The 16,581-nt window shown below is 33.2% G+C and overlaps 1 protein-coding gene across 1 annotated transcript in view; it reads right to left on the bottom strand.

Moving 5' to 3' along the window:
- Positions 1-703: 703 nt before the first annotated feature.
- LOC115968798 (adoMet-dependent rRNA methyltransferase spb1) overlaps positions 704-16,581 on the bottom strand; it is a 28,169-nt gene continuing 12,291 nt past the window's right edge. Inside the window, exon 12 of the mRNA XM_031088303.1 lies at positions 704-1,192. Within this exon, the coding sequence (XP_030944163.1) occupies positions 956-1,192 (237 nt within the window). The 3' untranslated portion in view covers positions 704-955. The remainder of the gene's footprint in view (positions 1,193-16,581) is intronic.

The following is a 16,581-nucleotide window of genomic DNA, read 5'->3' as shown; positions in this document are numbered from 1 at the left end:
TTTATAATCACAAGAATTAGATTTCCTAATAGTGATACAAGGAATTTGAATTTATATCATACTCTAGTCATAGAATTTGCATTTATATCATACTTTTTATTAGACAATGCTAACTTAAAAATTTTCGTTTTAGTTGTTTAAAATATCATTTATTCAGTGGAGGATTACTACTTTGACAAATAATAATATTTTAAAATGAAAAATATTCTTAAAACTGCCTTGGGTCTGTTAGATTTCAACTTGTTTTTGCTAAAGATCTTGTGTTACTTTCGCGGTAACAATACAATTGAAAATATTCGTTCTAAAACCATCATCAATTTCAGAGAAGATGCTATAGTACTGTGATAAGAATAAATCTCAAAGTCGATCTCCTAGTCCTTTGTTCATGTTGTTTCCTATGGAGCTGTGTCATTATTTATGCCAGTTAATGAGCTAATAGTATAATATATATTACATAAGGCATAAACCTGGTTTAGATTTCAGTACCATGCATCTTCCTAACTCGATATGGTTCTCGAAGAGTAAGAATACAAAGAAATCAACTGTTCAGACTTCTGCAAGAAGTGTTAGTGATACTCAGTTTTAACAATTTCGTCATACGCTACAAGTAAATGTAGATTATAGGACAATAGAAAGCTGATAATATTCTTATTTCCAATCTCTACAAAAAATATATATATTAATATAAAGTAAGAGAAAGAAAGAAAGAAAGCCCTTTGGTATCTTTGCTAAAAGAATTGGTTTGGACCTTGATGTCTACAACAGTTTTAACTCAGAATTCAAAACAACTTTCCCTCATAATTCAAGGCCTGTTCCATTAAACCCAACAAACAAAATTAAACAAAAATGGGGGCAAAACATGAAGAACTAAAACAATAAGTACATCAAACCTTTAAAACCTACATTGAGGCCAAGTCAGCAGCAGCAACCAACTTCTCTCTGAAGTTAGCTAAGCTCAGTTATGCATGCCCATCTTTCTTCCTTTGCTCCCCCCCTCCTTTCCTCCCTTCTTTGCTGATCCTTTTCCTTTATGAGATCCTTTACCTTTCTGAGCCTTGGCGTTCTTTCCCTTCCTGCCTTTCCCTCCCTTACCACTGCCATGGCTCCTCAAATCTTTTTTCATCCGCCGATCAACAAGGACTTTCCCCTTGCCAACCTTCACTTGAACTCCTTTCTTTGCAACAACTACTTCCTTTTTATTGTTAGTGCAAACGCAATAATAATGGAAATAACACAAAGAGAAACTGAATAATACTTCAGAATATTATCGATTTGAAGAGAAAAAATTACACAACATTATTTTTACTGAGTTACAGCACTTGCTCTCTTTAAAGAGATTTAAGCTCATAGCTAGAACAACCTTTTGCACAAAGTGTTCAAGCCCAAAACTCCACTAGAAAGAACACATTTCTTTTTAGTGTATAAGAATGCTTGCAATTGCTGAATTTTTTGGTGTATAACTGAATGAGTCTATTCATAAGCTCAAAGGAATAAAATAAGTTTTCATTTTTGACATCTCCTTTCTTCACTTCCTCCTTAGGCACGTATCTAATCCAATATCTAAATCAATGCATATTAGTCTATTAATCACCACAATTTAAAGGAATAAAATAATCTTTCTCATTTTTAACGTGGGATTAAACATTTTCACTAATTACTAATCTTCCAACTTCCACATCTTTACATTTATGTTATAATATAAATAAATTTTAATTATATAATATTAAAATGCTCCAACAACTATCTATTGTTAAACCATCTAATAAATTTTTATTATATTAATATTTTAAAAATTCCACGATCAAACATATTATTACTGCTTTCTATTCTTTTTGTTCTTAGTATTAACGTCAAATTTCGTGTCAATTGGGATCAACTTACATTTGTTAAAATTCTTTGTCAACCTTTTAATTGGATAAATACATACTTTGCAGCTGAAACTACAATTACAACTGCTTCTAACTACTTTGCTTTCTCTTCGGGCGTTTTGAATGGATTGAAAGACGGAAAATGAAAAGGGCTTTGTTAGACCTTACTTGACTTATGACTGAGTCTTGAAACAGTTGCTTTCTCTTTGGGTTCTTTGAACGGAGAAAACTCAGTTTTGAAGCAAATATTTTTTTTCCCTTTAAATTTTTGGTAAAGGAAACACGCTTACTTTACTCGGGACTTGAATTTCTGCTGCTTAAATATTAGGTTCCGGGTTTAGTTTTTTGCAAACCTTTTACACGATATAAATACTTTGAATAAGAATTCAAAAGTATGGAAATGGAAGTCTCATTCTTATTCTTAAAACATATTTTGACGCGGTGGAAAAAAATAATGATAATAATCTGCAGCAATTTTTAACACAGAAGAGGACTTTGGTACCTATAATATCAGAACCTTGAACAAAGTTGGAAGTCGATCTCATTCTTACTCATAAAATGATCTTGTGTCTTTGTTTTTCTTACTTCTTACACAGGCCTCACCTCCATTCAATTTGGTCTTAGCGATTTTTCACTCCATCTTCGTGAAGGGAGATCAAACCAACTTCGTAGGGAGATCAAAGAAACTTTGAAATTGATCCATCATTTGGAGTGGAAGCTTCACAGCTATATCATGATGTTAAATACACCCCAGTGGATGAGTTTCTCAATCGATCAGTTTGTCTAAGAGTCAAACTTGGCTCATGTTAATCTTCTATAGTGAGTTTCACCACCTTAATTAATGGATAATTAAGTAGGTTGTGTCTGGGCTGTGAGCTAGAGAAGTAGAAGATAGTTGCTGCTATCTCAGGCTATGTAATTGAAAGTAGGTGCTTGATTCTGCAGAAATGTTGGGTTACTATGTTGATATAATCCAGTTGGAAATTAATGAATACTGCCTCCTTGGACTTCTTATTTAGACATGACTGTTCCAGTCTTGAGTTGCCATAAGTCCATAACACAGCGATTTGATTAAAAACTTTATAAATTTAATAAGTACAGGGCCTAAAATTGACTTGAAATGTTAACCTAAGATTGATCAAGACTCCTCTCATGGATGACAGCAACTGAAGGCATGCTGTTGAGAATGCTATTGATTGGACCAAGTTATATATGTTTATTTCTCTAAAATATTACAGAGTATTAAAAATAGGCTAAAATGCAAAACTCGCCCTCTCTATGTTTCACCAAAATTCATTTCAGTACTCTAATTTTACTTTTGTTCATTTCAATACTCTAACTTTCAAGTTTATTCAATTAAAACTTTTCTATCAACTTTTATTATATGTTGTGGCTAATTTCCAATTTTTTAAAATTTTCGAAGAAAATTTTAAATTGAAAAAATTCAATTAATGATTGAAAAATATTTTCCAATTTTTTTTTAAAAAAATTTTAACAAAAATTGACAGAAAAGTCTTAATTGAATAAATCCGGAACTTAGAGAACTGAAATAAACGAAAGCAAAATTAGAAGGCTGAAATGAATTCTAAAGAAACTTAGAGGGTGGGTTCTACATTGTAGCCTTAAAAATAATTACATTAGAATATCTGTTATCAAAGAAAAAAAAAATTAACTAAGCTATTTACATATTTGAGAACAGTTGAAATAAAAATAAAAGTAAAAACAAAGGACAAAGTCATAAAACACAAAAAAAAACTCCTTAAACTTTCATTCATTTTCAAAGAGGCCTATAATTTCAATTTACTGCACGTCATTTTAGTGTGTAAATAAGCATCATCTCTTTCTTGTGTGAAGTTTTATCTCATTACCATCAAATTATATCATTATGCCGTGTGAGGTAGGCATGCATGGCTCATTTTATATATATACGAGTTCTTCTGCATCACAACAATAGTTGTGGAGTGGTGTCAATTCATAATAGGTCATAATAAATTAAATAAAATAATAAAGTATTATTCAAGAGCACACCACAACTAAAAACAAAACTATTATGAAAATGTTATGACATTTTGTTATATCCTTAGACTTTCTCTAAATATATAAACCCACCTTTTGCACAAGTAATTTCTATTTTTATAAGACCTTGTTTGGCATGGGTTCCTAGATGGACTATGGCTATCATGTACTAGTTGTACTAGTGGATCTATTGGGTGTGTATATGTATAGTTTTTTTTTGTGGTAAATGTAATATTTATAGTTGAAGAATGTAATATATCCCAATATATCAATTAAATTTTAAGATAATAAATTAATTATGTGGTTTCTTTATTTATGAATTCTGAAAAGTTGCAAGTTTATGGTGGGTTGCACTATATATAAGGTTATGTGATTCTAAAAATTAAACCATGAAATTTTCAATTTTATTAATATGAGCTTTATAATTTCAAAATTGTTGTAATTTGGAGTTTCATAAGTCTTTTTTATTTAAATAAATAAATAAAAATAAACCCAAAAATTCACAAAAGTTATGTTGTGCTTGCAACATATTTCAATCCAAAATCCCAAGAACCCATTTATTTTATTTATATATTTTTATGTTAAAGCAGTGCAGTCAATTATATTATGTTGACCCAACTTGTGAAAGGTTGTATACAATCATAAAGGTTATAGATTTTACAATCGAATAAGTCTTGTACCACATAAAGTCACCCCTCCACCAACCACAGCTCGCCACATGGGCGAGTTGTGGCAATTTATTTTAGATGATAATTTATTTTTTGCTGGAATAAGATAATAAGTAACATAAAATCAACTAAGGATATAAAAAAATAAATATCTTTTTCCATGTGGACAAAAAGGGCCTTACAAAATCATTCCATAATTTTAATAAATAAATAAATAATTCTCAAGGTTTTCAAAGTATAGCGTAAGAATTGTATTCTATTTCTCCAACTAGATCGATACTCAATTTATGTATGTAATTTATTCATTATGCTTGATCCAGAGTTCAACCTTTGTTTATACTAAAAACTGATTGATGTCTTGATTTAATGATAAAAAGCAAAAATCCTAGAAACGGATGACGACATTAATTGAAACTTTATAAAGAAAAAAAAAACATGCATATATATAATTTTTTTTTTTTTTTTACTTTTGAACAATTATTCAATGAAAATAAGAAAAGAGTGGGGGACCCATCCCACTTGTATTCTCTGCTTGAAGAACACGCATTTTATTTTTACCGTATGTGATAATATCATAATACCTTTTGATCTTATTATGATGAATCGTTGATTAATAAAGTCTCTCATGCTCGTGAGTTGTGATGGTCATGATTTTTTTTTTTTTTTTTTTGAGAATTGCAGAGGGGGCGATTTAGAAGGTCAATGTCACTAGAGTGAGCCATCGTGGACGTCGGTAGCGGAGCGTAATGGTATGTTATGATCCTAATGTTCCACATGGATTAAGTGTAAGCTTAACCATGTGTTTATAAACTCTTGGGCACATTTTTCCTAGCAAGCCGGTTTCCAAAAGTGAGTTATACCCATGAGTTCCTATCATTTGGTATCATATATACATCATATAAACAAATAAATAAAACAAAAAATAAAAAACAAAATTTGCTCAATTATATTACCTTGTTGTATCTTATTATAAAATGTTTAAATTTTAAGCTTTTTTTTTTAATTCAAATATTTTTCAGCTTAAAATTATATGTAAAATATGAGTTTATGAATTGGACACTAAGTTAATAATATCTAGACTAATTTGCAAATTAGCCCCCTTAAAGTTTAAAATAATTTTGATTTTATCCACTAGAATTCAAAATTTTGATCCATTTCCGTAACATTAGGTATCATTAAATAAAACTATTATTAACCTTCGCTATATTAAAAAAAATTATGTTTATTAAAAATAATATTTTCATCTCTTCTCTTTCTCTCTCTCTCTTGGTTAGGCCAAGTTTTTGTGTGTTTGGGGTTGCTCAGCAACCACCTGTGGTGGCCAAGCTTCGTACTCTATTCATTAGGTCATGCCGTAATGTGTTGATGCATTAGGTCCTACCAATGGGTTTTGGCTATAATTGGGTTCTGGCCTTGAGGATCCTTCTGGATCTCTACAACAGCTTTGTGTAATTTGGTTCTTGTTGTAATGGAATTATTGAATTTTTTTTATAAAAAAAATGCTGGTTTTAATTTGTGTAATTTGGTTTTTTTATGTTTTTTTCTAAGAAAATCTTCTTTTTTTGGGGTGGGGGGGGGGGGGGAATTTTTCATTTTCTGGAAAATGAAAAAGGGCCGTCAATTTTTATGTTTGTTTCCAAAGAAATTTTAACTTTCTAAGAAATTGAGAAAGGAGGATTGGTTTTTGTGTCTGTTTTCTAAGAAAAAAAAAATTTTTTTTTTTTTTTTTTAAAGAAAATGATCAGAATAGGCACAGTATTGGAGAAGAGAGAAGAAAAAATAATAAAACTAGAAAAGAAAAAGAAAAAAATCCACAGAAAAAAATAGTTTATTTAATTAAAAATTGTTAAATATTTTTTCCTGATATAAAGAAAGTGCCTTTTTAACTCATTAAAACAAAATTGTGTTGATCTGAGGTGGCACTCAATGACAACGTAAGTAATTGAGATTTAAATCGAGCAAATCCAAACGGTAACTAATTTTAGGGAAACCATAACTAATTATTAAACATATATAATATATTCGATATGATTTTAAAGAATTGAATATATTATGTATACTGTATAGTAGTTTACTCTCCTTAATAATTTTTTTCCTATCCTCAATGACATGACATGAATATATAATTTGAAACTAAAGTGAGAATTATGCATTAGCTACATTAAAAATAAAAATTAAAAATTAAAAAAAAATCTTATAAATAGACTATGGAATTCATCAGTTCATCACCTAGTAAGATAAAATGAATTAGGATATATATAGACTATTGAGTTACTTTGTAGGACATAAATTACACATCGATGCACTTAAACAAAAAAAAAAAAAAAAAAGTAATATAGTCAACTTCATTAAATTCTTTCAAATACATATATTTGTAGCAAATAACAAGAATCATACAAAGAAAATAGCAAAACAAAGTGGAAAGAAGGGTTGTTAGCCGTGTGTGTTTCCGTTATTCATTTAGTTATTTAAATACAATCACAGCATCATTGTATTCTTCTTCTTTCTTATTTAACTAATCTTAACGTTAAACGGGTTTTATTTCATCTGATAATTTGTACACCTTGAGGAACCATTACTTCAGGGTGACATGGGAAACCCCTTTGGTTGAATTGAAGCGGGGTTAATTATGAGGAGAAGAGATGTAGGTGGGTGGATTGGGTTCAGATGGATGGACAGTACCCTTTGCTAGTGAGTTTTTGAAAAGACTCATACTGTGACCTCTAAAGGCCATTCCACTAATAGTTGAAACTGGAATATTGTGGGTGCCTGAATTAGGTTTAGATGGAGTTGGGATATGTGTGGGTGGATTTGGTCCTGTTGGAGGGACAGGACCCCTTGCAAGTGAGCTTTTGAAAGGACCCATATTGTGGCCTCCAATGGCCTTTTGGTTAACCGTTGAAGTATGAATTTGGTCAGTGGATGGATTAGGTTCAGATGGAGTGACAGGACCCTTTTCTAGTGGGCCTTGTAAAGAAGCAACATTGTATTTCTTGTTCAGCAATTCTTGTTCTCCTCCATGCAAGATTCTGGCTGCCTCATTTGCATGCATGCTCATAGGAAAAACAAATGTTATGACTATAGGAAACACATTTAGAAGCCCCATCTTGTTGTGTAAGCTAAGATAGATGATAACAATATATTTGATGAAGATTGATGAATATGAGGATGAGTTGGGTTCCATTTATATGCATCAACTTGTATGACTTGGAACAATATGAGTTTCTAACCATTTTACTCTTGACTCGATTTGGCTCTTTGCCAAGAAATAAATGTTGTGACCCAGAAAGGAGGAAATTGCTTTTTAATTATTTAGAATTTTAGAGTCTCCAGCCTTCACCACCTTCACATGCCTGAAGAAGTCATGCTTAGGGCACAAAAATAAAATCAACCCCAATGCTGTCTGGCCCTTTTCTAAAGTTAAAATTTACCCATTAAAACCATAAGATATTAACATGCTAATCAATATTTGCTTTAATTTGTACGCACATTAGTGCATCAATATATCTTCAAAGATTTAAAAAAGGTTGATATGATACTCTCTAAGAGAATCTTTTAGAGAATTTTTAAGGATTCAATTCAAAATTCAAACTATTTCCTTATCTTAATTTTGTGTATTATTTACAACTTCAACCAAGATTTAATTTCAAAATTAATTTTATGTATCCTCTCTCTTTCAAAAGATAAAATAAAATCGTGTATTCTATATTAACTTTACTGATCAGTTTAATTGTAATCAACAATTATCATATAAATTAATATCTTGATTATATTAAGATTTTGACTCAAATGCTAAAATGATGGAGAGTTGGATAAATTAATATCTTGATTATATTAAGATTTTGACTCAAATGCTAAAATGATGGAGAGTTGGATTGGACTTAGGGAGACATTATAAGAGGAGCTTAGGTGATATATGGGCCAAGATTTCCAGAGTTTTAATTCTTTATTATTGAAACCCTTTGATCAATATAATAATTAAGGTACTACAGTCTACAGTCCTTAAACTTTTGAGAGAGAGAGAGAGAGAGATATATATATATATATATATATATCAAACTACATTTATATGGAGTAACTCTCTATTGTTAAACCATTTAATAAATTTTTATTATATTAATATTTAAAAAATTTCTTGGTCACACATAATATTATAACTTACTATTCTTGTTGTTCTTAACATTTACGTCGATTTTCGTGTCAACCAGATCAAGTTACCTTTGTTAAAATTCTTTGTCAACCTTTTAATTGAATTAATTAATATATACTTTGCAGCTGAAACCACAATTACAACTACTTCTAACTACTTTGCTTTCTCTTCCGGGCTTCCGGCGTTTTAGATGGATTGAAAGACAGAAAGTGAAAAAGGTTTTATTAGACCTTGCTTGACTGAGCCCAGCAGGAACGATTTTCTTTCTCTATCTTCGGGATCTTTGAACGGAGAAAACTCGGTTTTGAAGCAAATAATTTTCACTTTTTTAAGTTTTGGTAAGTGGAAACACGCTTATTTACTTGGGAGTTGGGACTTCAATGTCTGCAGCTTAAATATTAGGTTCTGGCTTTTGGTTTTTTTGCAAACCTTTTACACTACATAAATACTTTGAATAAGAATTCAAAACTATTAAACTGGAAGTCTCATTCTTATTCTTAAACATATTTTGACGCGGTGCAAATAATAATAATAATAATCTGCAGCAATTTTTAACAGAGAAGAGGACTTTAGCACCTATACCATAAGACCCTTAAACAAAATGAGAAGTCTCATGTTAAGGGGTTCTTTGGTTTTTGATGTTTTCATCACTCATCACTCAAAAATGGTGGGACCCACAGAAAGAAGGTTGTTTGGATTTGTTTTCAAATTGTATTTTCATCACTCAATTATCTGATTTTTTAGTGATGAGTTATGGAAACTGAAAATACATTTGTTTTCAACTTATGGAAACAGAGTTATGATGACATTTTTGTAAATACACACACATTGAGGGAGCCATGGTCAGACCTTTTGCTCTCTCCAACACAGTTGTCTTCTACTTTATCTTTTTCTTTTTTTTTTCTTTTTTTTTCTTTTTTTTTTGTCTTTCACGCTGGGTCAAGATCACCTTTCTCTATTATCTTCTTCTTCTTCTTTTTCTCTTTTCTTTCCTTTTCACGTTGGTTTTTGGGTTTGGCTGCAATCTTTTTTCTTTTTTTCCATTCCTTTTCACTGTGTTTCTAGGCTTGAGTTCTCTTTTTCTTTTCTTTTTTTTTTTTTTTTTCTTCACATTAGGTTTCTAGGTTTAGTTGCATTTTTTTTCTTTCTTCTTTTTTTTTTTCCATTCCTTTTCAAATGGTTTCTGGGCTTGGGTTCTCTTCTTTTTCTTTTCTTCTTTTTCTTTCCTTTTCACATTGGGTTTCTGGGTTTGGTTGCATTTTTTTTTTCTTTTTTCTTTTTTTTCCATTCCTTTTCGTTGGGTTTCTGGGCTTGGGTTCTCTTCTTCTTCTTCTTCTTCTTCTTCTTCTTCTTTTTTTCTTCTTTTTCTTTCTTTCTTTCTTCACTTCTCATGATCTTTTCTCTTCTCTGTTTTCCCTCTTTTAGTTCTTTCTAAGCTTTATAGCATAATTTGTTGTGGTGTTGAAGGTGTTGGTGGTGTGAATGGCCAGATTTGCTATGGTGGATTGGTTTGATGTTTTGTGGTTTGCACGGTGATGGTTTTTTTCAGTTGGGTGCTAGGTTCGGTGAATGGATGAAGAGGGAGGCAATGAACGGTGCTTGAGAGCAATTTGGGTTCAGTGAGTTTGGGTATTGGGGTTCTAGGGAAAATAAAAAAAATAAATAAGAAGCTCTGGGTTCGGTGAGTTTGGGTATTGGGGGTTGAAGGAAAAATAAAATAAAAATAAGAAGTAAAAGCTGCACTAAGTCAATCCATGGGTCCCACAAAAATTAAATTTTTTTTGAGTTATCAAAATTGAAAACAAGTGTCAAACATGCCATCTTAGGATGTTGTGGTATTTTCAGTGATAAGTGATGATATTTGAGTGATAAGTGAGCATTTTTTAAAATCCAAACAGCCCCTAATCTTCTAAACTGAGTTTCACTATCTTAATTGATAATTAAGTAGGTTTTGTTACGAGTTCTTTTGCATCGCAACAACAATTGAGGTGTCAATTCATAATAGATCATAATAAAATATTATTCAAGAACCCATCACAACTAAAAAAAGAATGTTTTGAAAATGTTATGACATTTTGTTGTATTTTTAGACTTTTCCTATATGTATATCCACCCATGACACTGGCTATCATGTACTAGTTCTAGTGGATCTGTTGGGTGTAATATGTACAGTTGAAGAATGTGTATATATCCCAATAATCGTTTAAATTTTAAGATCTAAAAATGTAAGGGTATTCAATAATAGAAAATAATAATTATGCGGTTTCTTTATTTATGAATTCAGAAAAGTTGCAAGTTTATGGTGGGTTAGATACGTACCATTGCACTATAAGGTTATGTAATTCTAATTATTAAACCATGAAATTTTTAATTTTATTAATATGAGCCTTATAATTTCAAAATTGCTGTAATTTGGAGTTTCTTAAGTCTCTTTGATTTAAACAAATAAATAAAAATAAACCAAGAAATTCGCAAAAGTTACGTTGTTCTTCCAACTTATTCCAGTCCGAAATCCTAAGAACCCATTTGTTTATTTATATATTTTTAAGTGAAAGCAATGCGGTCATGTTGACCCAAGATTGAATACAATCATACGGGTTAAGGTTTTACAATCTGCTTTGGTCTAACTGGTTTTTGACCCGGCTTGACCAATACCCAAAAGAGTTGAATTCAAAGCTGTTTGCTAGCTAGGTCTATGAACAAACAATTATTATAGGGCATTAATTTGATATGGACAAGGTTTTTATGCAACCTAGATTGTTTTTCTTTCTAAATATAAAAATAAATAAATAAAAAGATTACAAAAAATTTTATTCATCCGATGTGGCAGTTAAAAAAAATTTATTCATATGTATTATTTAAGTAAGTTACACAATTTATTAAAAATATTATGAAATTATAAGTACATGTGAATAATTTTTTTAACTGTCACATAATGAGTTGCATACAAATTTCTACAATGGCATAAAAACCTTGCTTGGCTATGTTTGCTTCCACCAAATTTCCATAAGATATTAATTTATTTTTTGCTGCAATAAGATAATGATTAACATTAAATAAATTAGTGAAATATCTTTTTCCATAAAGCCAAAAAAGGCCTGACAAAAATTAATAAATTCTTCTATGTTTGCAAAGTAGCGTAAGAATTGTATTCATTTTCTCCAATTAGATCAATTTTTTTTTATAGAGTTCCAACATATATATGGTATTCATTTTTTATGATTGTACTTTTTATCATCAAACAAAGACACCAATCGGTTTTTAGTGTAGATAGGGATTGAATCTCAGATCTCCTATTTAACCATAAAAAACTTTATTAGTTAAATTAGATGGAACTCTGAACTAGATTAATATTTAATTAGAGCAGTCAAATTCAACAGTAGAGTATCAAAAAAAATTCAACAGTAGAGTATCAAAAATTTAAGCATTTATTCATTCATGATTTTCATAAACATCTTTCAATTCAGTCTTCATTAACATGCATATATATAACTTTTTTTTTCTTTTGAACAATTATTCAAATGAAAATAAGAAAAGAGTGAGGGACCTGACCTGACCCATCCTATCTGTATTCTCTACTTGATGAACACGCAATTTACCATATGTGATCTTGCATTGATTAATAAAGTCTCTCATGCTATAGAGCCTTGTCCTTTTTGGTTGCTTATTATTAGTGTGGGGCCCAATAATTCATGGGCCAGGCCCATTTATTCGTTGGGGTCCAAAGGCCTAAGCCGAGGAAGGTGATGGCCCAGACTCGGCAATACAAGTACGAAATAGCCTTGGGACACAGCCGATGACGATTCAGTCCTCGGCATATCTGAGATCTCACAAGAAGAAAGGGCAAAAATGGTATAGAAACAACTTGGGAAAAAATCTAAAATATCTGTGCCAATAGAAAAGGGTATGCTGGAAAGTGTAACGACCAGGGAAAACTGCCCTTACTGCCATTCAATACTCTGTACCTGACAGAGCCATACTCTTCAGCTTTTACAACCACCCCCAACCACTCTGGGTATGGGCTGATGGGACAAGTATCAGTCTTGGAATGTCGATCCTAAACGTGGACGAAGGATAAAAAAACACAGGCTAGTATAAAAGGAAAAGTAAGCAATTCATAGAGGGGGCTGGGAAAAATGGCCAGAAATCAGAGCCTCCCAGCCCGCCTCCAGGAGAAAGACTCCTAGGGCGAAAACGACTTAATCATGTATGAACACCACGAGAAACCCACCGTTTGGTGACCAAAGCCTAGCCTTTCAAACCCACGCTCTACAAATGATATTGTTTAGGCATTTTTACGTACGAACCCAACACTGTTACGGCTCGTTACAAATCGTGTCCTTACAATTGGCGCCGTCTGTGGGAAAGGCTTGTGTGTTGGCATAGGCGGTAGGTCGAGACAGTTCCCTTTGTCATTTCTAGTAGTCGGTTGTTGTGTTCTAGCGTAAAGTTCCACTAGGGGCTATGTTTCTTCACTAGGGGCTATGCTTTGTAGCATCAGCCGCACAGATGGTTCTAGGGGCTCGGCCGAGGAGCGAATTCCCTCAAAGCCAAGGACTCATGTCATAGCCGAGGGGTTATTTCCCCCGACTACTTATGAGTTTTGGACAGAACCAAGGTATTGTATGGTACTCGGACTCAAACCTATGGGGAAACCAACTACTTAGATGAGAAAACTGAGTTTTGGACAGAACCAAGGTATTGTATGGTCCTTGGACTTGAACCTATGGGGAAACCAACTACTTAGATGAAAAACTGAGTTTTGGAGGAAAAACTGAGTTTCGTAAGGTCGGCTACTTAATAAAAATTCTAAGTTACTCAATCCTCGGCTCAAATACCATAAAAGGTTAAAGCTATTAAAGTTACTAAGAAAATGGTGAAACGCCCTACTACTCAGCAACCTGGAGGGGCTGTTCATTTTGTGGGTTGTATGTCTTCGGATGATTACTTCCTACACCGCACCGAGCATTCAGTTGTCATCTCGGCTATTTTGGGGTAAGTGTTGTTTTCGCAGGTCGGCATTGTTTTGCCAGACAATTCTATTAAAGTCGTGATAATATCTTTTCCTTAGCAAGAATTTTGACCCTAAGTGTCATTAGTTCATGTCTGTATTATTGTGCCGAACAGCACTCGTAAGTTCATAATAGTGCATTTTTCTTTGATAAGGGATTTCGGCCCTAAGTATTGTGCTCTAAGGTCGACGGTATTGTGCCAGGCCGCCTCAATAAGCTCACCATAATGTTCCTTTCTTGTTCTTCTTAATAGGGGTTTCAACCCTAAGTATCACTAATTCGATTCAATAGTATTAAGTCAGATAGTGTCTATAAACACAGAGTAAGATCTTTCTATTAACTAGGATTTCGGTCTTAGACATCGGTCAAAGTGTAAAAATAAAAAGAATTCACAAGATAGTACGTCTATTCACGGCGTAACCATTTCAGGAATAAAGAGATAGAATGCGTGAAATAAAGCAATAACAACTTTTATTAATATAAAGAGGTATTACAACGTACAAAGAAGAGTTTAAACAAGCCTATACAGAAAGTGGATTACAAAAATAATAAAAGGAAAACAACAACAATATAACAAATAAACGGTCAGATGTCTTCTTAAACTCGTCTCCGAAGTCTTTCCAAACTCTGCCTCAGTAGCGCCCATATTGAGAGGAGGACCTTCTTCAGAAGAAGATGGAGGAGATGAAGAGAAAGGAGGAGAAGAAGAGAAAGAAGGAGGAGAAGAAGAGGAAGAAGGAAAAGCGCCAGGATAGATCTGGCGGTGGAAAGAAGAAGAAAGAGAGGCAAAAGGAGGTACCAGTGGAGGAAGAGAGGAAGAAGCAGGGATGCTTTGTCCCTGCATCAGTCCTGACTCATAACACGCTGGTGTCATGTTAGCTATGCTCGTAAGAGAGCGGCTGGTACTGATAATGGGTGACCCCAGCTCAGTCGCGCCAAAAGCCTGACGCGACGAGCCCCTGCTTCAGATTTTGGTTGAAAGGAGGGTGAGAAGTATCTTGAGTCTCTGTCATCCCTGCCCCGACCGAGCCATTTTTAGCTTCATAAGAACATGGAATTTCTGAGAAGGGAATGGCTCCTTCATTACTTGCTCCTATTTTGAACGAATTACAAATTAAAGTATAACCAGCGGGTAAAGTAAACTCTGGAGGAGTCTAAGGGTTTCAGATTTCAGGGGGATTAAAAAGGTTCATGTACAGGAGAAATAACCTCTTGCTTTTTCTTTTTATATGAGGGGCGAAACGGAAGGTATTTAATATGTTCAGATCTCCAAGAAAATCTGTAAACGAGAATATGCCCGCTCCACTTCCCCACACCATCAATAACCATTAAATTTGAATGGTCTCGTAAAGGGAAACTATTAAAGGCACGTTTTGGATAGCCAAACGGCATGAACGCGTTGTGAATGAATTCAGAGGAATGTCTCGTAGACCGGTACATTTCCTGGGCAGATGAAGAAACACCAACATTAATAAAGGGCTGAGTTAAACGAGCTATAATAAAGGCTTGGTATTACCAAAATCCTCCTCTCCAACTAAGAGGTTGGACAGCAGGGTTTTGAGGGGCTATTGTGGGGCCCAATAATTCGTGGGCCAGGCCCATTTATTCGTTGGGGTCCAAAGGCCCAAGCCGAGGAAGGTGATGGCCCAGGCTCAGCAATACAAGTACGAAATAGCCTTGGGACACAGACGAGAACGATTCAGTCCTCGGCATGTCCGAGATCTCACAAGAAGAAAGGGCAAAAATGGTATAGAAACAACTTGGGAAAAAATCTAAAATATTTGTGCCAATAGAAAAGGGTATGCTGGAAAGTATAACGACCAGAGAAAGCTGCCCTTACTGCCATTCAATACTCTGCACCTGGCAGAGCCATACTCTCCAGCTTTTACAACCACCCCCAACCACTCTGGGTATGGGCTGATGGGACAAGTATCAGTCTTGGAATGTCGATCCTACACGTGGACGAAGGATAAAAAAATACAGGCTAGTATAAAAGGAAAAATAAGCAATTCATAGAGGGGGCTGGGAAAAATGGCCAGAAACCAGAGCCTCTCAACCCGCCTCCAGGAGAAAAACTCCTAGGGCGAAAACGACTTAATCATGTATGAACACCACGAGAAACCCACCGTTTGGTGACCAACGCCTAGCCTTTCAAACCCACGCTCTACAAATGATATTGTTTTGGCCTTTTTACGTACGAACCCAACACTGTTATGGCTCGTTACAAATCGTGTCCTTACAACTAGTATTCAGGTTCTAACCCAGAATCGACTACTATATATATTCTTATAAAGTAAACCCTAAATAAGTTGGCTGATGTGAATTTATATATATATATATATATATATATATAGTCTTGTTATATTCTCTATGCTTAAGATGGTTGGAAAATAATAACTATCTCATGATAAAATGTTCAAATTTTAAGGTTTGTTTAGTAAAAAAATAAAAATAAAATGTTTTTAACTTTAAAATTATATTCAAAATACGAGTTTATGTATTGGACAATGGAAACTAAATAATATATAGTTTAAATCGTAAATTACAACCTTAAAGTTTGAAATGATTTTGATTTTGTCACCTAAAATTCAAAATTTTGATCCCCTATCCTAACATTAGATATTGTTTGGATTTTCTCCCTTTTATCCATATCAATTAATGACATGGCAGTTAAATGCAAGCATACAATTTTAATAGTTGGTCCATGGCCAAGCTCTGTGCTCTATGGTGGCCGAGCATGTTTGAGGGTTTGGGCAAACGAGGTGGTGATGCCATGGTATGGTGGTGGTTTTTGTGATTTTTTTTTTTTTTAAATCTTGATTTTTGGGAAAATGAGGGCTGCTGATTTTTACGTTTGTTTCTCAAAG

This window comes from Quercus lobata, chromosome 11 (assembly GCF_001633185.2).
Source record: "Quercus lobata isolate SW786 chromosome 11, ValleyOak3.0 Primary Assembly, whole genome shotgun sequence".
In the NCBI taxonomy this organism is placed as follows: domain Eukaryota; kingdom Viridiplantae; phylum Streptophyta; class Magnoliopsida; order Fagales; family Fagaceae; genus Quercus; species Quercus lobata.
The sequence above is the reverse complement of the archived record's forward strand: the minus strand, read 5'-3'. Positions and strand labels throughout refer to the sequence as shown.